The following is a 21,051-nucleotide window of genomic DNA, read 5'->3' as shown; positions in this document are numbered from 1 at the left end:
TGTGTGGTTTGTGTGGGGCTTGCACGGCGCTCAAAGTGCTGGGGAGGCAGCTCAGAGGTCAGGGCCAGCCTGCACCAGTGACTCCCAGTGACTCCCAGCCCCTCTGGGTGTTCATGGAAGGGCGAATGACTTTCCCAGGTTGTGGCTGTGCTGGTGGGCTAAGGGTGGCTCAGACTCCTCTCATCCCAGGCCAGCTCTGCTTTCCTCTTCCAAGTGTGGCCACATCCCAGTCCCCTCTTGGGAATGGTTCCTGGCAGGAGTTAGCACATGCTGTGTCCTGCCCAGGGTTCTTTTGGGGACTGCAGCAGTGGCACAGCCATGGGTGACTGAGCTCCAGTGCCCCGGAACGTCCCTGGAGCAGCTCCCCAAGGAACCAGGCAGAGCCCAGGTTTCCCAAGGGAATGCACCTTCCTAATGCACAAAGAACTGGTAACGAGGTCGCCTGGGCAGGGCAGGTGGCTGCTGGTGGAACACAATTTCTCTATTGGGAAGTTCAGACTGATCTGTGTTTATTTGTGGTGAGCCCCGGTGTGGTGTGAGGGGAGGCCCAGCCCCAGGCGTCGCACTGGGAGCGTTAGGCAGGGTTTGGCCTGGGATGTGGGCTCTGCCTGGAGTTGTTTGGAGTTGTGGCTGCTGGCAGCTCCATGCCAGGCCTTGTCTGTGCATCCTGGCGTCCCTGTGCTGTCCCTGCTGCTTCCGCTGCTGAGCCGCCTGTGGGGTGGGAGCAGTTAAAGGGGAAGAAGAGCAGGGAACACACCCCCAGCCTCTTCCTCTGGGTTCCTACTCACCCAGGGTCCTGCCTGCCAGCCTCCCTGTGGAGCTGGGACCACAGCTGGGCCTCTGGGACAAGCTGGGGAAGGGAAGAGGAGGTGAAATTTCCCACCACCAGCTTCAGCTCTAATCACATCCCTTGGCCACCACAGCTGGTGGTCAGTGATGGGAAGGAGCTGGAACCAACCCAGGCAACACCAGTTAAACCAGAACAACCTCCCAGCAGCATGTGCAGCCTGGGCTTGGCCCTCTCGGGGTCCTCAGAGGGTGTCTGGGGGCCACGGGGTGGTTTAGGGGTACACAGCACCCACCCCTGTGGCACCCAGCTCACCTTGAGCACGCCCTGCTCAGCTGCTGCCTTCACCTTGGTGAGCAGAGCCTCGAGCTGCGCATTCTCCCGCTCCAGCACCTCCATCCGGATCTTGTTGGCCTGGAGCTGACTCTCCATGTCCTCTCTCAAGTTCCCACTGCCTGCAAACAAAATCCAAGAGAGCCCAGCTTGCAGCTGCTGCCTGCCTGCTCAGAGGCGTGGCCAGCCCTCCTGCCTCCCAAGGAAAGGAGCCTGCCCTGGGCAGGGAGTACCGGCACTGCCCGGGAAGTGGCAGCTGGGACCCCAAGCCCTGTGGGCAGAGGAAGCTCTGCCATGTCCTGGTCCTGCTGTATATCCTGGCCCAAAATGTGGGATGCACAGCACCCTTGCAGGGATGGTCACAGCTTTGCATGGGCTCTGAGCCCTTCCTGGCCATCAGTGGGACAGCAGGATCCCCTGAGAGCTCCGGGGACCCCAAAGCACAAACACACTGTGCTGCCATCTGCTCCCTTACTCTCAAACTGCATCTCAGCGGGGATGTGGAGATCGGGGAAGAACACCAGGAGCCTTTCCCGCTCCCTCAGCTCCTGTGCCTGTTCCTGCAGCTGGGATGTGTTTGCCTGCAGCTCCAGGATGGACTGCTCCAGTGCCAGCTTCTCCTGCTGCAGCGTGTCCAGCAGCTCCTGCGTGGCACAGCGGGGAGGAGATGAAGTTTGCAGGAGTGAGGACTCAGCCCCACATGGAAAGCTCCCACCCTTCCCTGATGGGTGGATGTCCTGTGGCACAGGACAGTGACAATGTGCAGGGTTTTAGCTGTGAGATCTCTGTGTGTGCTGGAAGCAGGAGCAGCAACTGTGAAGTGTGCAGCATGTCCAGGTGTCCAAGAACAGAAGACTGGAGATGTGGAAGCACCTCAAGATGTCCCTTCCTGCTGCTCCCCTCTGCCCTGACTCCACCAGAGACTTGTCTGGCACAGGGTGGAGGGAGAGGGCTCTTCCCCAGGGAATCCCAGGAGGATGTGACCATGTGACAGTGTCACACTAGGTCCCAGAGTATCCCTCCTGGGAAAACTGGCTGTGGGACAGGGCAGTATGTGGCTCCTGACAGCCCTGTGGCACAGCCTGTGTCCCACACCTGGGTCCCAGCACTCACCTGCTGTGCCTGGAGCTGTTTCCCACTCTGCTCCTGGCTCTGCTCCAGCTGCTCTGCCAGCCGGGCGTTCTCTGCCTCGGCCTCTGCCAGACTGGTCTGCAGCTCCTCACGCTCCTGGTCCAGGCTGTCCAGCTGCTGCAGCAGGGTTCTCTGCTTAGCCTGCAGGGACTGTGGTGGTGGGGGTGAGCCTGTGTGGGGCTGTGGCACCCATTCCCCACAGCCCTGACACCGAGCAGCAGCTCAGCCATCCGCTCCAGAGCCGGCTGTACCTCCTCGTGCCGGAACATGCTCTCCACACGGACCTTCTCCTTCTCCAGCTGCACCCTGGTGGCACTCAGCTCCTCGTCCAGGCTGTCCCTCTGGCCTGTGAGCACCTGCACCTTCTCCTCCAGCTCCAGCACCTGGCTCCGGGCCACCATTGTGGTCATCTTTTCCAGCAAGGTGGTCTTGGAGAGCTCTGGGAAGACACAGCCACCGTGGCCCAGGCTGGGTAGGGGTGAGATGCTGGAGGACCATGCAGGTGATGAGAGGGATGGGGGTGTTCAGCCTGAAGAAAAGAAGGCTCCAGAGGGAACTTAAGAACCTTTCCCAGTGCCTAGTGGGGTTCCAAAAGAGCTGGAGAGGGGCTTGGGACAAGGGATGGAGGGACAGGACACAGGGAATGGCTCCCACTGCCAGAGGGCAGGGATGGATGGGATATTGGGCAGGAATTGTTCCCTGGCAGGGTGGGCAGGCCCTGGCACAGGGTGCCCAGAGCAGCTGGGGCTGCCCCTGGATCCCTGGCAGTGTCCAAGGCCAGGCTGGACACTGGGGCTGGGAGCAGCCTGGGACAGTGGGAGGTGTCCCTGCCATGGTGGGGGGGTGAAATGGGATGGGCTTTAATGTCCCTGCCCATCCAAACCAGTCCATGATTCTGTGGTTCAGGGGCACCTCATGCCCTCCACAGGCCCTGGCAAAGGGAGACAGGTCTGACACAAGGCCTGTGGTCCCCCCTCAAACCTCCACCAGCATAAGCCCACTCTGGCACTGGGTGATGTTGCGGTGCTGCTGTGAAGGAGGCCCATTCTCTGCCCATCCCCACCATCCCCACAGCCCAGTCTGGGGTGCTGGGGGCTCCGTGGGTGTGAAACACTCAAGAGGCCAGGGTGAGAGGGGAGGGGTGTGAGCTGAGTGAGCTCCTGGGTGAGCCCCTTACCCAGCTCCTGCACAGCCACCTGCTTCGCTGCCAGCTCCTCCTTCAGGGCTGAGAGTCGCTCCTCCAGCAGAGCAGCTCCTAAACCAGCAAGAAAACTCTCTCATTAAACAGTTCCTAAAAAAAAAAAACCCTAAACCAAAGGGAAGCAAACAGCCACACCAAAGTGTTTTTGTCAAGTGATCATGTTGTGCTATCAGGGAAGTAATAGGACACCAACTCCCACTGCCTGGGATTAGCCTCACAGCAGGGAAAATCCCCCAGCAGATACAAAAAGCCCTGCTGGTTGTGGTGGGGCCAAAATCTGCCCATGGACTCTGTTCTTCTCCTGCAAATGCCCCCGGGTGTGGGAGGGGATGCTGGGAACAGCTCTGTACCTCTCCGGAGGTCGTCCTTGTCCTGCTCCAGCCTGGCCACAGCCTTGGAATGCTCCTTGTCCTTGGCTTTCAGGCTCTGCTCAGCCTTCCTCTGCTGCTCTGCTTGGGCGTCCTTCTCTGCCTGCAGCTTCCTGGAAAAGTCCTCAACCTGTTTCTGCAGCTTCTCCTCCTGTTTGCCCATCTCTTCCAGCTCAGCCTTCAGGGGGTTCACCTGCTGCAGCAGCCCCTGGAGGTGTTTATTGATCCGGGAGAGGGCCTTGCTCTGCTCCGAGGCCCAGTAGCTCATGTCTGTTGCAGACAGGTTCCTTCTCTCTGCGCTGTCCTTCAGCACCTCCTGGAATTTGCTGAGAGCAGAAGGGATGTTCTGGCTCTGGCAGATGCTGGTGATGGCTCTGCTCACCTCGTGGAGGCTGGCCTGGGTGCTGGAGCAGGTGTCACAGGAGCCCAGGGGTGACCCTGGGGTCTGCGTGGGGACACTGCGGGTGCTTGGAGCCAGGCTGGGGCCAGCCCTTGGCTGGGAGCTGTCTGAGCTGGCTGGCACATGGACACTTGGACATGGGCACACAGGTGACTGGGCAGCCTCTGGGGCAGTTCCTGACTCCAAAGCATCTGGCAAGAGGCATTTTAGGTGCTCCTTCTGATGTTTTCCAGCCTGGGGAGCAGAAGGTGGAGTGGACTGCTGTGTGGGGATCTCCCGCCTGCAAGCCTTCTCCTGAGGGACAGAGCACAGAATAAAACTGGGGCCCAGATCAAAGTGGAGATGACCCATAAAAGCCTAAATCAGGTGTGGAGATAGGACAGCGACTCCCAACTCCCCAACTCCTCACCATCCCTTCTTTCCCACCCCCCGCACTGCCTCCTGGTTTTGCCACATGGATTGTTGTGAGACTTTTCCATGAGAAAGATCATTTTGGGGAAAATGAAATGCAGGAGAGGTTGTTTTTACTACCAATTATTTAACTGTCTTGGGACAGCTCAGATCCACAGTGGGATCAGCAGAGCTGCAGCATTTTGGCAGTAGGAGAATATTTTCCAAGCTCTAGAGGCATCCCATCTCACCCATCCCGAGATCCTAGAGCAGGATGGATGCGTTGGCACAGCTGGGAGTGCTGGAGGGAAGGGGCTCAGGCTGGGAGGGAACAAATGTGTGACACAGAGGCCAGCACTCAAAGGGTGAAGCACATCTGGCGTGGCCACAGGGTGTTGAGAAGGACCACGATCCAAATTCTGCAGAGAGGGGAGTGACTCAGCTCATGGGACGTCCCCAGGTGTCCCACCTCATCCTGGAGCTGCTGGCAGAAGGCCCCAAGTTTGAGCATGGTGCTCCAGAAGGTCCTGGCCGTGAGCCCCGCGGACATGCAGGGCCCCAGGCCCCGCACCGGCGGCACCGCTCGCCCGCTGAGCAGCGTCTCGGCGTAGCCAGTGAAGCTCTGCAGCAGCAGCAGCAGCCTGTGCCGAGGGAAAAACGACTTGGAGCAGCTGGGAATGCGAGCTGGGGCACGGAGGTCGGCCCACTCCCATCACCCAGCAAAGCTGGTGTGAGGCAGGAGGGTGGGATTGTTACTCCCGGGACTCCCCAGGCATGGATCACTTCATGGAGCAGCCACTTCCAAGAGACTGTGGTCAAGCTCCCCCCACTGATTTGGGGCACCCATGCTGCTGCAAATCCTGACTTTTAGGGCCAACAGCTCAGTGGGAATGGCTCATCTTTTAAAGCAGAACTGTATTTATTTCACCCAGACTGCAGAAGGGGCTTTGGCCTCCCAAGGCTGTCGATGCAGCTGTGTTCCAGTGTTTCTGAAAAATTGCAAAAATGCTGAAGTGTTTCAGCTATGCTTTGGGAGGCAGTTTAACAAGCCTGTCCCACCTGCTCCACCTCAGCTCCTGGGTGGATCATGCTCTGCTCCTTCGTGGCCAGTTTGTGCTGGGAGCTCTAAGCAGGGAAAGGAGCTGGGTTTTAAAGCTCAGCAGGGCATGAGGCCGAGGTGCTGGCACTGCTCATCGTGGAAATACATGGGGAACAAAGCATCCAAAAAACTTCATGAAATCACGGGATATCCTGAACTGGAAGGGACCCAGGGATCATCAAGCCCAGCTCCTGGCCCTGCACAGACACCCCAACAATCCCACCCTGTGCCTGAGAGCATTGTCCAAAGGCTCCTGGAGCTCTGGCAGCCTTGGGGCCGTGATGTGGCACTTGGTGCCGTGGTTTAATCGATAAAGTGGTGTTATGGCATAGCATGGACTTGATGATCTCCAAGGTCTTTTCTAACCTAGCTGATTCTGTGATCATTCCCTGGGGAACCTCTTCAGTGCCTGAGCACCTTCTGAGGGAAGAACCTTTTCCTGATACGCAGCCTAAACTTGTGTGGCACAGCTTGAGCCATTCCTTTGAATCCCATCCCCGGCCACAGGGATCAGAGCTGTTCCCCAGGAGGAGCTGCAGCCCCGGTGAGGTCTGACCTCAGTCTGCCCTGTTCCAGCTGAACAGACCAAGGGCTCTCACCCTCAGCCCTTCACCACCCTCTCAGCCCGCATTTGGACACTCCCTAACAGCTTCAAGTTTTTTCTGTGCCGAGGTGTCCAAAACTTGGATAAGTTCAGACACACAACTCCCTGTCGTGCCCGGGGCAGGAGCCGCCCCGGGGTGCTGGTGCCTCTCACCTGTCTATGAGCAGCTCCAGCAGCACCACATGTGCGTGCTGGCTGAACTGGGGCTCGCTGTCGCTGTGCCTGTAGCGCTGCAGCAGCACCGACATGTCCAGCTCGCAGGACACCTTGTCGGGGAACTTCCAGGAGGGGAAGCGGGCGGCGCCGGCCCGGGAGGACACGTCGGCGATGGCGGCCTGCAGGTCCCGCAGGTCGGCCCGCAGGCTCTCCATGCAGCCGCGGTGGCCCAGCAGGTGCGCCATGGTGTGGGACACGGCCCGGGGACAACAGGGCCACCAGGCCAGGGAGAGACGGAGCCTGGGATGGGGGGAACGCCCTGCTGGGACAGGCTGCTGGAGCGGGACCGGCACGCTAACCCCCGGGCCCGGCGGTCTCCAGGAGTGCTGGGGAACCGGAGGAATCAGTAGCAACAGCGGAGAGGAAACGCCGGGCCCGGGTCCTGTGCTAGGCCTCGGCGTCCCAGCCCTGTCGCCATGACAACCCCGCCCCTCCCGCGCCGCATTGGTGCATTCCTGCTTGGGACCCCCCCGCTCGGGGCGCTAATGGTACATCCCACAGCGGGCGCGCACCTCCCAGCAATCTGCGCCTGCGCCCCCAGAGGCATTGCGTCATTTCCGGCGCGCACGCGCGGTACAGCGCCCGCCGCCGCCATTTCGCCCCAGTTGGTGCCGGCGCCGCGTCCGGTCCGGACCGAGCCTCGCCCGCCCCTCGATCGGCCCCGGCCGCCCCTCCATCGGCCCCGCCCGGCGCGGACACCCCGGCCCCGGCAGCGCCATGCCCGCCGGACCCGTGCAGGCTGTGCCTCCGGCGCAGCCCGCGCCCCCCGCCGAGAGCAAACCGGTGCGGGCCGGGGAGGGGGAGCTGTGAGGGAGGGAGGGGAGCGGGGAATGGCGCGAACCGCGGGGTTTGGGAGTGTGGCCCTCACGGGCTGGGCTGGGCTTGGGGGAGCTGCAGTTTCTGCCCCCTCTGCCCCACTCAGGTGAGACCCCACCTGCAGAGCTGCCCCAGCCCTGGGGCCCTGCACAGGAGGGACCTGGAGCTGCTGGAGCCAGTCCAGAGGAGGCCACGGAGCTGTTCCAAGGGCTGGAGCCAGGCTGGGAGAGCTGGGAGTGCTCACCTGGAGAGGAGAAGCTCCAGGGACACCTCAGAGCCCCTTCCAGGGCCTAAAGGGGCTCCAGGAGAGCTGGAGAGGGACTGGGGACAAGGGATGGAGGGACAGGACACAGGGAATGGCTCCCAGTGCCAGAGGGCAGGGCTGGATGGGATATTGGGCAGGAATTGTTCCCTGGCACAGGGTGCCCAGAGCAGCTGCGGCTGCCCCTGGATCCCTGGCAGTGCCCAAGGCCAGGAGCCAGGATAGTGGGAAGTGTCCCTGCCCATGGCACGGGTGGGATGAGATGAGCTTTAGGTTGCCTTCCTGCCCAGATCATTCCAGGATTCCTTTGAGACAGCAGCATCCTGCTGGGGCTGGGCAGGAACTGAGCCCTTCCCTGGCAGTGCCCCAGGGCTGTGATTGCAGGGAGTATTGGGGGTTGCCAGGAGCTGTGGGAGCCACTCCTAGCTCCAGGAATGATGTGTGGAAGGATTGAAAGTCTGAGAGAGCGTGGCAGTGCTGTGTATCCCAGTACTCTCCCAGATCCTTTCTCTCTTGGCCATATTCATGTCCTTTGCAGTTTTCCTGAGATGGGAATCCAGCTCCCACAGAGCTGGAGCTGCTGTCCTGATTCTCACAGAGCAACATCAGCACTCTTGGAGCTGACAGGGAGCTGATCTCACTGAGAACCTTGGAAAATTGTGATTCTCCCCCAAAAACCCGGTGACTTTTATGCACAGATGTTACCAAGGCAACTCAGCATCACTGTTAAATAAGATATCTCAAGTGTAGTGTTGCCTCATCCTTCAGCTCATCAAGATGATATTCTGAGGGAGTGGGAATAAAAACTAAAAATATTCATGGTGCCTTTCTCTTAACACACTTTATTAAGGTTGTATTTTATGGAATGGTTTGCATTTGAAGGGTCCTTAAAGCCCATCTCATCCCACCCCCTGCCAGGGCAGGGACACCTTCCGCTATCCCAGGGTGTCCCAAGCCTTGTCCAGCCTGGCCTGGACACTTCCAGGGATCAGTTTGACTTGAGAACATTTTCTGGCTTGGATTCTCCATGGATTTGGCAGAGCTGGGAGCTTTACCTGGATGTTAAGTTATCACTGACTGTCCCTGTTAGGATTATAAACATTTCCAGCAGGTCTGTCCTGGTTTATAACGCTTTTTCTTGGAAGCTGCTTGGTGAGGAAAGGGAAACAGCATCTTTAGTATCCTGCAAAAGCAGCTTCTGGTTTTACTGGAATACAGAGCCATGCACAAGGAGGGTTCTGGGATTTTAGTTTGGATCCTCCTGTAACATCAGTGAGAAAAACACTCTGTTGGAGGTTTTCTTTTCAAAACAGCTTCTGTTGCAACTACAGTGTTTTATTTAATGTGGAGTTAATAACTCAGGTCCCACAGGCCCCTAGGAACATTCAGAACTGCCACACCTGGTGAGGAATCCTGAATTATTCCTGGAAATGTTAGTGGAGCCTCTTGGCTCAGCATTTAAAAACATACTTGGAGTCAAGGCTGAAATAGTGAAAATTGATTTGGTTCCCATGGAGGCACCTTTCTCTGTTTCCTGCTGTCCCTGCCCCTGCAGCAGGTACCCCTGAGGGGCAGAAAAAGGTTGTCTCTCACTCTGAGAAACCAAGGAATTGGTGAGATGGATGATCCAGGTTGTTCAACCAAGTTGATTGAGGGGCTGAGGAGGAAGATGAGTAAATGTGTGCTGTTGGAATTGTGTTTGGAGTGCCCAATCCTGACACCCCTTCACCTTTTGTAATGGAACAATCTTTATTACAGCCAGAAGAGGAGCCTAAAGAGGAAGCAGCACCAGCCAAGCCTGTGGTGGGAATTATTTACCCTCCTCCAGAGGTCAGGAATATTGTGGACAAGACTGCCAGCTTTGTAGCCAGGTGAGTGACACTGGTGGTGTCTCTTTTTTCCTGGGATTTTCATGCTTCTGCTGTTCATTGCAGCTCTGGAAACTGAAGCAGGGTCCCAATTTTGTGGTTTTGCATGAGGGATTTTAAGGATTGAGGCTGTACCAGTGAGACTGGCAAAGAAACAATATTCTGCTGAGAAGGGTGTGAGACACCCTTTGCTAGGGAAACTGGTAATAAATAGATGAAGTCCTTGTTCAAATGTGCAGTGGGTGCTGCAATAACTGGGTAACAGATCCTGATCTGAGGGGGAAACCAAATTCCAGGTGCAAAGGAAGCCTTGTACAGGAGTCATGGTTGTGTTTTAAGGCTAAATGTGGTGGTTTTTGGTTTCAGAGAATTACTAGATGCTGCTCCAGTCAAACCCTTATTTTGTAACTCATCTCTAAAGTGCTGCCAAGGAGTGTTGGCTCCTTCTGAACATAAGGAAGGGGCTTGTGTTTATCCTTGGGATTGTAGAGACCTCCTCTTTTGGAGGAGTTGGAATGTTGAAATGAGACTGGGAGCTATCCAGAGAATATGAACACCCTGTGGCAGCTGGGAATTTTCTCAAAGTGCCCTGAAATAACTGGCTCGTGCTTTAGGTGGGAGGAGGGGATGTTACCTGGGCTTGGGGCTCCTAAATGCAGCACTGTGGGCTGGTCAGTCCCTGCACAGGCTGATGGTTACCTGCTTTTTTTTCCTTATATGATCATTCTGGAACTGAAATTAATCTTGAAAACTTGTAAATAGAGCAGATAAAATGGATGTAGTGAGTAACTTGTAAACTTCAGTCAGTGATGGAAATGACCTTTGAGTGCAGTCAGATGTGACTGTGGAACACTTGTGAGGTGAATTTTTAATATTCACATTAAAGACAAAATTAGGGAGAGAATTGCCTCTAACTTGTGCATGTCCAGCTGGGTGTGAGCTACTGAGAAAAAAAACTCCTCCCATGTGAGAGAGAAAATGATCTTCCAAGGGGCTGATGCCTCAACATGTCCTAGTCTGAAGGAGACCTTTACACTTGAGTTGATGACCTAAACAATTTTTCTCATTGCTCCCCAGAAATGGTCCAGAATTTGAAGCCCGAATTCGTCAGAATGAAATAAATAACCCCAAGTTCAACTTCTTGAACCCAAACGACCCTTACCATGCCTACTACCGGCACAAGGTCACTGAGTTCAAGGAGGGCAAAGCCCAGGAGCCCTCGGCTGCCATCCCCAAGGTCATGCAGCAGCAGCAGAGTGCCCAGCAGCAGCTCCCACAGAAAGTGAGTGTTCCTTTGCATCACTTTGGGGAAGAATTTGGCCACTTTGGAGTGGTGGTGGTGTAGCCTGGGATTGAGAAGGACGGAAGCTCCAAAGTCAGGAAGGAGCAGTTTGTTATACATTTGTCAAAATGCCAGCACTGTCAGGCTTGGAGTTGAGTGTCTGCGGCTTTGTTTTGATGCAGATGTGCATCTGCCAGGTGCTGGTAACTTAAAGTTGTTTGAAACTGCCAATATACAGTTTAATTGGTCCATTTTAATTAAGTTTAGCTCTGTATTGACTGATAAAGTCACAAGGGATCACTTGGACTGGATGTGGCAGAGGCAAGCCTTGGAAATCCCTTGGAGTTCTGCTTGGCCTTGTTCCATGCACTGTTTTGTAGAAACTTTTCCTGCAAGAAGGATCAACCTGCCATTAAAACATGGGGTACAAAATGGTGTTCACCTTGTTCAGCTGTGTCTTTAAATATATGGTGTGGGAAAAGGACATGGAGTGAATCCAGGGCTTTGGAGTGAATCCAGGGCTTTTCCATGCTTGGCATGGCCAGCAGCCACACCGTGGTGTTGGTGGTCCTGGAGGGCTCTAGCAAAGTCCTCATACTTTCCAGATTTGTTTGCTGTTCAAACAACATTTTTAATAGTATTGAATTATACCTGATGGATTGTTATCCTTGCACCTGCCAGGATGGCAACTGGCATTGTTTTCCCACAGCAGCTGGAGGAAAAAAAAAGGATTCTCTTGAGTGTTTGGTGAGTGTTCCTTGCAAGAAGTCACTGAGCTGTGTCCATTCTCCTGCAGGTGCAGGCCCAGGTGATCCAGGAGACGGTGGTTCCCAAGGAGCCCCCGCCCGAGTTCGAGTTCATCGCGGACCCTCCGTCCATCTCGGCCTTCGACCTGGACGTGGTGAAGCTCACGGCGCAGTTCGTGGCCCGCAATGGGAGGCAGTTCCTCACCCAGCTCATGCAGAAGGAGCAGAGGAATTACCAGTTTGATTTCCTTCGCCCCCAGCACAGCCTGTTCAACTACTTCACCAAGCTGGTGGAGCAGTACACAAAGGTACTCCGGGCAGGGTGATTCCTTCCACAGCAGGAATCCGTTTGGAGCGCTGATGAAGCCCTACAAACCTGGCTGGAAATACAGCCCCAGGAATTCATCCTTTAAATCCTGCTCTTCAGAGTACTGAACACAGTGGGCTGTCTCCTAAATGTACCACACAGTATTGTAATCTCAGTTAAGGTTTGTTTCTTTTTCAATCCAGAAGATAATTAGAAGGCCACAAGTGAATATTTTGAAGTGCAGGGATGAGCAGTAAGTAGTAGTGAGAGGGCTGCAGCAGAATAAATGGGATATAGCCCTAGGGGTCTGCTGGTATTTTTAGCAGTGTGAAAAGAGAATAATTGCTCTGAAATAGGCTTTGGCACAATGAATTGTCACCAACTGTCATGCAAAATGTGTTTCAGATCCTGATCCCACCAAAGGGCTTACTTCTCAAGCTCAAGAAGGAGGCTGAAAATCCTAAGGAAGTCCTGGATCAGGTATCCAGAAAAAAATTGCGAAAATGCTAAAGTGTTTTCAGTTATGTTTTGAATTTTTTTCTCTTTGCATGTTTTTGGCTTGTTGGCAGCAAATAGAGAGTAAAAGGGATGTGTCACTTGCTGTCACTCAAGTACAGGGGCTCAAAGTTGCTTTAAACTGCAGCTGGTGTTTGTGTTGGGGGTAGATAGCACAGAGATACTGCACAACCCCATTTCCAAGTGCTTGCAAAGCGGAATCCTGGAATATCCTGAATGGGAAGGATCCCACCATCCAGTGCAGCTCCAGTCCCTGCCCAGACCCCCCAACAACCCCACCCTGTCCATCCCTGGCAGCGCTGTCCAAACGCTCCTGGAGCTCTGGCAGCCTCGGGGCCGTGCCCATTCCCTGGGGAGCCTGGGCAGTGCCAGCACCTCTGGGGGAAGAACCTTTCCCTGCTCTGCAGCCTGACACTTCTCCAGCTGTTCTTCCTTTCATTTGCAAAGCAATAGTGAGATGGCTGTGCTGTTCCTTGTGTGACACTGTGCTCTGCCTGCTCCTGCAGGTCTATTACAGAGTGGAGTGGGCCAAGTTCCAGGAGCGAGAGAGAAAGAAGGAAGAGGAGGAGAAGGAAAAGGAGCGTGTTGCTTATGCCCAGATTGACTGGCATGACTTTGTGGTTGTGGAAACAGTTGACTTCCAGCCCAACGAACAAGGTACTGATGTTAAATATTGTCACCTGTATGAAACTGCCCCCTTTGTGCAGGAAATGTGTCCTGAAGTGCCATTTTTAGGCAGATGTTGGGGTTTACAGCCTTTATCCTCCAGAGTTGAAGGGAAAAGCCTTACAGTGATATTTTGCAAGGCTGTTGTTTTTTCTGGAGTCAGTGATGTTCTCCTTGAAGGAAGTCCAGGTCTACTTTGCCACAGCAGAGCTTGTCACACTTTCTAGTAGTGCTTCCATTTTTAAGTCTCTTCATTTGTCATGCTGGTGTTTGTACAGACTCCATCCATTCCCTTCCATATCCTCCGGCTGCCAAGGATTTTGTTGCCACTGCTTTTTGTTGAAGAATTGGTGTTTCTGTCAGTGTGTGTTGAGTAATGAAATGGGATAGAGAAACAGAAGCTCTGTTTTCTGCATTGTAGGGAATTTCCCTCCTCCCACCACTCCAGAAGAGCTGGGAGCTCGAATCCTGATCCAAGAGCGTTACGAGAAGTTTGGAGAAAGTGAGGAGGTGGAGATGGAGGTGGAATCAGATGAGGAAGATGAAAAGCAAGAGAAAACAGATGAGCCTCCAGTCCAGCTGGATCAGGACACACAAGTGCAAGATATGGATGAGGTAACTGGACAATAGGATTTTGTCCCCTAAGGTTCATGTGGTTTATGATGGTCCCCATTTTCACTGTAAATAGTTCTTCAGTTTCTTGAGGAAATGAAATTTCTCTTTGATGAAATCTCCAAACAACATGTTACTGCTGGTACATGGTTGTTTTTTTTAATGTTTTCCATGACAATGCAAGTTCCAAGAGAGAAATCCAGTAATTTTGGCACCCAGTGGTGTGGATTTTCTATTTCTGTGGTTCTAAGTCTTTCAGCCTTTTTTGTGCCCAGAGTCTGGAGCACCGAAAGATGACTCATCTTAGGCTCTGCCCACTTTAAGCTGTTTTTCTGGTAACAGGGAACAAGAGTGTGGTTAACTGTAAGCCCCTGCATGCAAGGCTGCTGTAATGTGGAAGCTGAGGAATATTTGCTTCCTCTTCTGGGGCTGCTGAATTCCTGAATTGTGGTACAGAGGAACCACTCTGCTATAGGTGTCCAAAACAGCTCCCTCGCTTTGAAGCTGCATAATCCATTCTTCCAGCACTGTGTAGGATTTTATGTCTCTCTCAAAGGAATTTGACCATTGGAACTTGGTTATGATTTTTGTTCCTTTTCAATAAGGGGTCAGATGATGAAGATGAAGGTCAGAAGGTTCCTCCTCCTCCAGAAACCCCGATGCCACCCCCACTCCCTCCCACACCAGATCAGGTCATCGTGCGGAAAGATTACGATCCCAAAGGTAAATCAAATGAAAAAACCACCTTTGTTTCTTCCTGAAAAGTCCCAAACCATTTGTTTCTAGACTGAACCAACACTGTGGTTTTGTTCTCCTAGCCTCAAAACCATTACCACCTGCCCCGGCTCCTGATGAGTACCTGGTGTCTCCCATCACTGGAGAAAAGATTCCTGCCAGTAAAATGCAGGAGCACATGAGGATTGGGCTCCTGGATCCACGGTGGCTGGAGCAGCGGGATCGATCCATCCGCGAGAAGCAGAGTGATGATGAAGTCTATGCCCCAGGTCAGCTTTGAGCATTGATTGCACAGCCCCTCACTGCCCCCACTGATCAGGACCATGTGAAATGTAGCTCTGTGTGATGCCCTTTCTGTGATAATGAGATGGGTATGTTTGTCAGCTGGTGCTTTGGAAAGTATCTTTCCAAAAAAACACAGAAAGGGGACAGGAGTTGTACTTTGATGGTCCTTGTGGTCCCTTCCAACTCAGAGTATTCTGTGTAAAAAGAGCATCAATCAGCCACTAGGTATCAAATAATAGATGAGTAAGAGGCTTGGTTATATTCTTTGAAATAATAATTGCTCTTTTTCCCTCAGGTTTGGATATTGAGAGCAGCCTGAAGCAGCTGGCAGAACGTCGTACTGATATCTTTGGTGTAGAAGAGACTGCCATTGGTAAAAAGATTGGAGAAGAAGAGATCCAGAAACCAGAGGAAAAGGTAGAGTAGAAATTGGGAATTTTTGTTTGATTGGTGGGGGTTTGTGTTTTTTTGTGATAGGTCCCTGTAGCATTGTGAATGCTCAGAGACACAAGAGTCTTGAATTTTTTCTATCCAGCTGCTTTCTGGATTTCTTTGCAGTCTGGCCAAGTTGTGTTAATCTGATGTGTTTTACTCTCTCAGGTGACCTGGGATGGCCACTCAGGCAGCATGGCCCGCACACAGCAGGCTGCTCAGGCCAATATCACTCTGCAAGAGCAAATTGAAGCCATCCACAAGGCCAAGGGACTGGTGCCAGAGGATGACAGCAAGGAGAAGATTGGGCCCAGCAAACCCAATGAGATACCCCAGCCACCCCCTCCTTCCTCAGCCTCCAACCCCCCTGCCAGCGCCCAGCCCATCACGTCTGTACCTCGTCCACCCACCGTGAGTGTTTGGGCTCTCAGAAGCCAATTACTGGGGCTGTAGTTAATTAGGAGGGGTCCTGATGGAGGGAAAGGGTGCTGGCATGGAAGAGGATTTTTTGGGAAGTTTGTGGTTTAAGAGTAGTTTGGAAATATTAGAAGAACTCTATTGAACTTGCTGTTAAAAATGGAATATAATACTTAGGTGGAGTTTTTACCTTAGAGATATCAAAAAGACTGGGATCAGCTGGGCAGTGGGATCTTGGAGGCAGAGAATATGGCTAAGGGATGGCTGGGGGCCTTTGTAGGTGCAGAGTGATGTTGGACAAAAGCAGCCCAAGGTAAGAAGGGATCTGCTCTGAGTCCCAAACAGCAATTTAGCAAAGGAACTAAGTGCCTGGAGGTCTGATCCCGAAGTGGGGAGGGAAGGAGGACCCCTTTAATCTGTTAATGAGGCTTCTGTGCCTGTTCAGAGCAGCTTGGCTTGTCCATATGGTGGGGCCACTTAGGCTCCCTGCAAGTCTTTGGGCAGCAGAACCCGTGGTTCTGTGAGGATTGTGGCCAGCCCTGGGCATTCTTGCTAAGGAAATTCACCTTCTCTCCCCAGATGCCTCCTCCCGTCCGCGCCGCCGTGGTTTCTGCAGTTCCGGTCATGCCTCGTCCCCCCATGACCTCGGTGGTCCGGCTGCCCCCAGGATCCGTCATAGCCACCCCCATGCCTCCCATAATCCACACCCCACGGATCAACGTGGTGCCCATGCCCCCCTCTGCTCCCCCCATCATGAGCCCCCGCCCGCCCCCCATGATAGTCCCCACAGGTCAGTGACTTCAGCTTTTCCTGGGGAATTGTCCGATAATTCCTTTATAGTGGGTTTCAGCTCCCGTGCCCCAATACTGGTGTGTAACTGGAACTGCAGGCCCTAGGTTGTGTTGTTAAGAGTTCAGGGGTGTTTGGTATGCTTTATCTAGTCCTGCTTTTGGGCTCAAGGCTCTGCCTACACCATAAAATGCAGGGAATCCTGTGGCCCCAGGAGCCTGCCCGGGTGAAAATTAAGAATGCAGGGTAAAGAGAAGCTGCCAGCACCTCAGTGGGGGTTACAGCTCCTTACAGAAGCTGCTGCTGCTGGAGGAAAAGCTGTTTGCTGGCCCTTTTCCTCATTAGGTGCTTTGAAGTTAAAAAGCATGATGTAAGAAGCAATTCTTCCCTTTTTTTCCATCTTCTTTTCTTCCCTAACTGGAGGAGCTGGCACCGCTGCCTGCCAAACTGAGAGCATGTTCTTTTTTTGCAAGATCTGCAGGAAGCTCTCATGCCTTGTTATCTCTTCCTGGAATGCTTCCCAATATAAGAGCTCTGTGAATGTTTGAAGTTTGCATGTTGCTGTTGGTTGTAACTTCCTCCCATGTATTGTGGCGTTTATTTTCAGCCTGTGCTGCTCTGCTCAAAGCGTTTTTGTTGTGAGGGGGTGTTTGCTGTGCACCCAGGGGGTGACTGTGAGTTGTGTTGTGTGTCCCCAATCCATTCCAGCCTTTGTCCCTGCTCCTCCTGTGGCTCCGGTCCCGTCCCCGGCGCCGATGCCTCCCGTTCACCCCCCACCACCCATGGAGGATGAGCCAGTCTCCAAGAAACTGAAGAGTGAGGACAGCCTGATTCCAGAGGAGGAATTTCTGCGCAGGAACAAGGTACATGTGTGGGTCAGAGTCCTGGGCTGCTCCACTCCAGCTCCAAAGGGACTGGAAAGCAAATTCCCTGCACAGAGGGGTAAAAATATCTGGCAAGAAAGGGACTTCCTGAGGTATCTCCTTTCTTTTGTCATTCCTGAGTGAACCAAATTCCTTTGTCTCTTACTGGGAAGAGTTACACAGAGTGGGATAGTGCTCTTCTGTAATTAAGGGCAGTGAGAGGTAGGTTATAATGCAAAGAACTCAAGTTGCTAATGAGATTTTAAGGAGAGGAGGGCTAAGCTGGAGTTGCAAAGAGATTAGAGTATCAGTGCCAGCATGATAGTAGGGTAATGTGGTGTATTCTGTAACAAGGTGAGCTAAATGTGAGCCTCAGTTCCTTCCTGAGGAGTGCCAGTCACAGGAGGAGTTTTAAATCCTTAGGAATGGTTGTATGGTTTTTCTGGGAATATTTAAAGTAAAAGAGATTTAGATGGGATATTGGGAAAGAAGTGTTCCCTGGGAGGATGGAGAGGCCCTGGCACAGGATGCCCAGAGCAGCTGTGGCTGCCCTGTCCTTGGAAGTGTCTAAGCCCAGGTTGGATGGGACTTGGAGCACCCTGGGCTGGTTGAAGGTGTCCTCTGCCTGTGATGGGGTGGGACAGGATGGACTTTTAGGTCCTTTCCATCCCAAACCAATCTGTGATTCTGTGACTTCATGTGCACAGAGAAGCTGTCTCCTGTTGAGTGCTTCACACCTTCACCCTGTGACACTGTCAGTGTATGTGCTGCTAGATAGATGGCACACAAAAGGAGAAATCCAACTGAATGTTTTATTGTGGGAGCAGTGGGGTAACTTGTAAACACATTTCAGTGTGTTTACTGAGGAGACAAGATATGGAAATAAGTACTTAGTCTGGTGCTGTGTAATCATAGCCCTGAGAGACTTTATCTGTGTTTTCCCGTAGGGCCCAGTCACGGTCAAAGTCCAGGTTCCCAACATGCAGGACAAGACAGAATGGAAGCTGAATGGCCAAGTGCTGGTGTTCACCCTGCCCCTCTCAGACCAGGCATGGAGCTCATCCCCCTGCCCTGCTCCTGTGCTGCTCAGCCTGCTCTCCACACTGCAGCTCCACGGGGCTGGGGAGCAGGACTGGGACAGAAGCACTGAAGGAGCCCTTTGATCCTCCCCAGGTGTCTGTTATAAAGGTTAAGATCCACGAGGCCACAGGGATGCCAGCTGGGAAGCAGAAGCTGCAGTACGAGGTGGGTATAAGCCCTTCAAATGCTGGTTGTTTCTTCAGTGCATTCTCTCACACCACTTTTTTACAAAGAAAGATGATGATGTATAATTTAATGCATGGTGAGATACTGGAAGAGCAAAGGGAATGTTATTCCTGCCTGCACAGCACAGCTGTGACAGAGCTGCCCTCTGTTACAGCAGGACAGGCTTTTAGTAGGCGATTAATCAGTGGATTTTCACATTGTTGCTGCTGCAGATGAGTCCTCCAAACTTGATGTGGCTTTCTCTGAAATCAGCCTCTTGTTGTATTAGAGTTTTTTTTTTTTTTTGACATTTAACTGCAGCAGCCTGCTCCCACAGCTCTGCTGTGTGCTCTGGGAGGTGGGCGAGTGTGCTTTGGATCCCTGGCAGCTCGGGGAAGGCTTTCTCCAAAACAGAGAAGGGAAGAGCTCACTCTCTCTTCTCTCTCTTCCTCTAGAAGCTAAAGCTGTGAGAAAGGCCCCATTCCTTTTTAATGACTTATTTCCAGTCATGCATGTGCCTGGGCAGGCACAACCTGCTGCCTAAGCAGTGAACTTTGTGCACTTAGCTCCTCAGAGTTCATCTGTGGGCAGATACTCTGTTAACCCTTAATGAGAACAGGAGCTGAGCTGATTATTTTTAGGGGAAAAAAAAATCTGGGGGGAGAGTGGAGCCTTTATAACTTCCCTTGTGTGTTATAGGAGCCGCATTGTCTATATTGGCTGGTCTAGTGGAAAGTGTCCCTGCCCATGGTGAGGGGGGTTGGAATGGGGGGATCTTCAGGGTCCCTTCCAACCCAACCCAATGTAGGATTCTGTACCCACCTCCAGTGTCCATCTTGGACTCTGGAATCTCTTTGGGGTCTTCAAAGCCTGCAGAGTTCTGTCATCTCCCTGCTCCGAGTGTACAGCCAGGAGGATTGGGATCTGGGTGGGATTCTGTGGGAAGGCAACACTGAGGTTTGTGCTCTGACTGCTCTTTTGTGGGTTGTTTTTTTTTTTCCTTTTCTCCTCCCCTCAGGGCATCTTCATCAAGGATTCCAACTCCCTGGCTTATTACAACATGACAAGTGGCTCTCTGATTCACCTGGCACTCAAAGAGAGAGGAGGCAGGAAGAAATAGGAGACATGGAGACCTGAGACGTAATGTGTCCGTGTTGTTACCCCAACCCTCCCAATCCTATTTCCATTCTGGCCTTTTTGGGGCTGCATCCACTGCCCCCCAGCAGTAGTCTGAACAGAGAGACTCTGACCCTCACTGATAGGAGAGAAGCTGATGGAGCCCCAGAATGTGTCAGTGTAGTGAGTAGTCTGTAGTGATCAATGCTTTGCTTGAGTGCAGGCTCTCCCTTGAATCCCCTCAGGAAAAGACATCAAGGTCATGCCCAGCTTAGTTTAGATCCATCTTTGAAGGATTTATGTTGGCCAGGAGCATCATCTGTCTGCCCTCAGCACTCACTGCTTCATTTAACCTCCTGCTAATTGAAAACTTCTTCTCCACACACTTATTAACCCCCTTGTTCTTGTTCTTTCCCTGAGTTTGATCTTGTACTGACCCTGACTTGGAGGTTTTTCCTCCCTCGGCATGAGCTTGTGTTGCTGTTCCTGTGATAAAGGAGGTCTGGGTCTGCTCTGGACAGCCCATGATTTGTTTTAATAAACATGCAGTACTTCTTCCTTGGATTTGGGGTTTTTAATGGAGATGTGCCTGGTTTCGGAGCACTCGGATGGGGAAATACATCAGGATTTGTAATTAAGCAGTTTACAATAGGAAATCCTCTTATTTTCTGGGAAAAGCTACAAGGGGCTTGTTGAAGTTTCCCTGGTGCTCCTCAGTCATTCCTGAAGGAATGCTTATGTCTGTGTGTGAGGGGGGGTGGGGGGGAAATCTGAACTTAGCAAGAATTTTATTGGAAAATGTGATTTACAATTATATCCTGCAGCTGGAATCTCTTGGTCATGGAGAGCATCTGTGTCTGGAAAACAGATGACTCCTGGGCCTTCAGTCAGAGTTTGACAGAAACACAACACAGCAAAGCTAATCCATGGAGTTAGGGGCCCAGGAAGAGGCAGGTGTCTGGGTACCTCTGGTTTTTTTGGGTAACCCAAAGCCCTAGATTTATTATTACATATATTTTTAGTCATGGTCAGGCAGTGCAGGAACATCCTGTTTACCTGATTCCATGCTTAGGAGGGGAGAGAGGGATGAAGCAGGAGGGAAGAGCCGGCATCCTCCTGCCTGTGGTGCGCTCCCCTGGGATCTGGAGGAAGCTCTGTGCCTGTGGGGAAGGTGGCTGGCGCTGGCCCAGCCCAGGTGTTCCCTGGCCAGTGTGTCCAGCTGTTGTCTCTGACAGGTCCCCACATGTCCCTGTCACAGCCTGCTCCCCTCCCTGCTGCAGGAATCCGGAGCGTGAGGCTGGATGGTGGATGCAGGGCGCTCCTGCCCCGCAGGAAGGCAGGATAATCACTTCCCTTTGCTCTTCAAAACCAGACAATAGGTACAATCCTGGAGAAAACAGGCAGTGAGTGAGTGAGTGGGGTTTTCCAGAGCGGATAGAAACAAACTACCAGGAGAGCTCTGAAATGGAGAAGTTGTGTTTGTATCCGGGGCCGGGCTGGCTGTGCTGAAGGTCACCCTGTGTTCCTCCTCCTCCTGTGCTTGGAGCCTGGTGCCCACGGAGCTT

The 21,051-nt window shown here is 52.9% G+C and overlaps 3 protein-coding genes across 4 annotated transcripts; 1 reads left to right on the top strand and 2 right to left on the bottom strand.

The window, feature by feature from the left end:
• Positions 1-143: 143 nt before the first annotated feature.
• Positions 144-2,661, bottom strand: LOC131585260 (coiled-coil domain-containing protein 157-like). The gene is made up of 6 exons (XM_058851186.1): positions 2,503-2,661; positions 2,234-2,401; positions 1,596-1,764; positions 1,103-1,242; positions 789-850; positions 144-711 (listed from the first exon to the last, which is right to left on the bottom strand). The coding sequence occupies exons 1-6, from the start codon at positions 2,659-2,661 to the stop codon at positions 510-512; spliced, it is 900 nt and encodes a 299-aa protein (XP_058707169.1). The 3' UTR covers positions 144-509.
• Positions 2,654-6,976, bottom strand: CCDC157 (coiled-coil domain containing 157). Of its 2 annotated transcripts, XM_058851174.1 has the most exons (5): positions 6,467-6,976; positions 5,080-5,251; positions 3,803-4,514; positions 3,429-3,506; positions 2,654-2,780 (listed from the first exon to the last, which is right to left on the bottom strand). In XM_058851174.1, exons 1-5 carry the CDS (start codon positions 6,712-6,714, stop codon positions 2,776-2,778), a joined length of 1,215 nt encoding a protein of 404 aa, XP_058707157.1. In that variant the 5' UTR covers positions 6,715-6,976; the 3' UTR covers positions 2,654-2,775. The 2 variants fall into 2 exon arrangements, with proteins under 2 accessions (XP_058707157.1, XP_058707156.1); XM_058851173.1 differs by lacking the exon at positions 2,654-2,780 and having other exon boundaries at positions 3,145-3,506.
• Positions 6,977-7,110: 134 nt separating this feature from the next.
• On the top strand, positions 7,111-20,050 carry SF3A1 (splicing factor 3a subunit 1). The gene is made up of 16 exons (XM_058851168.1): positions 7,111-7,312; positions 9,366-9,478; positions 10,553-10,757; positions 11,554-11,811; positions 12,216-12,290; positions 12,833-12,983; positions 13,414-13,607; positions 14,210-14,327; positions 14,423-14,608; positions 14,920-15,041; positions 15,225-15,467; positions 16,053-16,263; positions 16,971-17,125; positions 18,073-18,174; positions 18,299-18,370; positions 19,389-20,050. Exons 1-16 carry the CDS (start codon positions 7,247-7,249, stop codon positions 19,488-19,490), a joined length of 2,373 nt encoding a protein of 790 aa, XP_058707151.1. The 5' UTR covers positions 7,111-7,246; the 3' UTR covers positions 19,491-20,050.
• Positions 20,051-21,051: the final 1,001 nt, after the last annotated feature.

Source organism: Poecile atricapillus, chromosome 16 (genome assembly GCF_030490865.1).
Source record: "Poecile atricapillus isolate bPoeAtr1 chromosome 16, bPoeAtr1.hap1, whole genome shotgun sequence".
Taxonomy (NCBI): Eukaryota; Metazoa; Chordata; class Aves; order Passeriformes; family Paridae; genus Poecile; species Poecile atricapillus.
Note: the sequence above shows the minus strand (reverse complement) of the source record. Positions and strands in the feature narration are given on the sequence as shown.

Bases quoted from the DNA above. Each gene is read 5' to 3' on its own strand.
- LOC131585260 (XM_058851186.1), bottom strand. From the start codon at position 2,661: ATGACCACAATGGTGGCCCGGAGCCAGGTGCTGGAGCTGGAGGAGAAG. The intron at 1,765-2,233 runs GTGAGTGCTGGG...TGTGCCACGCAG, and splicing joins AACAGCTCCAGGCACAGCAG to GAGCTGCTGGACACGCTGCA. The intron at 851-1,102 runs GTGAGCTGGGTG...TCCCTTCCCCAG, and splicing joins CTGAGCAGGGCGTGCTCAAG to CTTGTCCCAGAGGCCCAGCT.
- CCDC157 (XM_058851173.1), bottom strand. From the start codon at position 6,714: ATGGCGCACCTGCTGGGCCACCGCGGCTGCATGGAGAGCCTGCGGGCC. The intron at 5,252-6,466 runs GTGAGAGGCACC...CCCTCGGCACAG, and splicing joins CTGGAGCTGCTCATAGACAG to GCTGCTGCTGCTGCTGCAGA. The intron at 3,507-3,802 runs GTACAGAGCTGT...TTGCTGGTTTAG, and splicing joins CAAGGACGACCTCCGGAGAG to GAGCTGCTCTGCTGGAGGAG.
- SF3A1 (XM_058851168.1), top strand. From the start codon at position 7,247: ATGCCCGCCGGACCCGTGCAGGCTGTGCCTCCGGCGCAGCCCGCGCCC. The intron at 12,291-12,832 runs GTATCCAGAAAA...CTGCTCCTGCAG, and splicing joins CTAAGGAAGTCCTGGATCAG to GTCTATTACAGAGTGGAGTG. The intron at 18,175-18,298 runs GCATGGAGCTCA...GATCCTCCCCAG, and splicing joins CCCTGCCCCTCTCAGACCAG to GTGTCTGTTATAAAGGTTAA.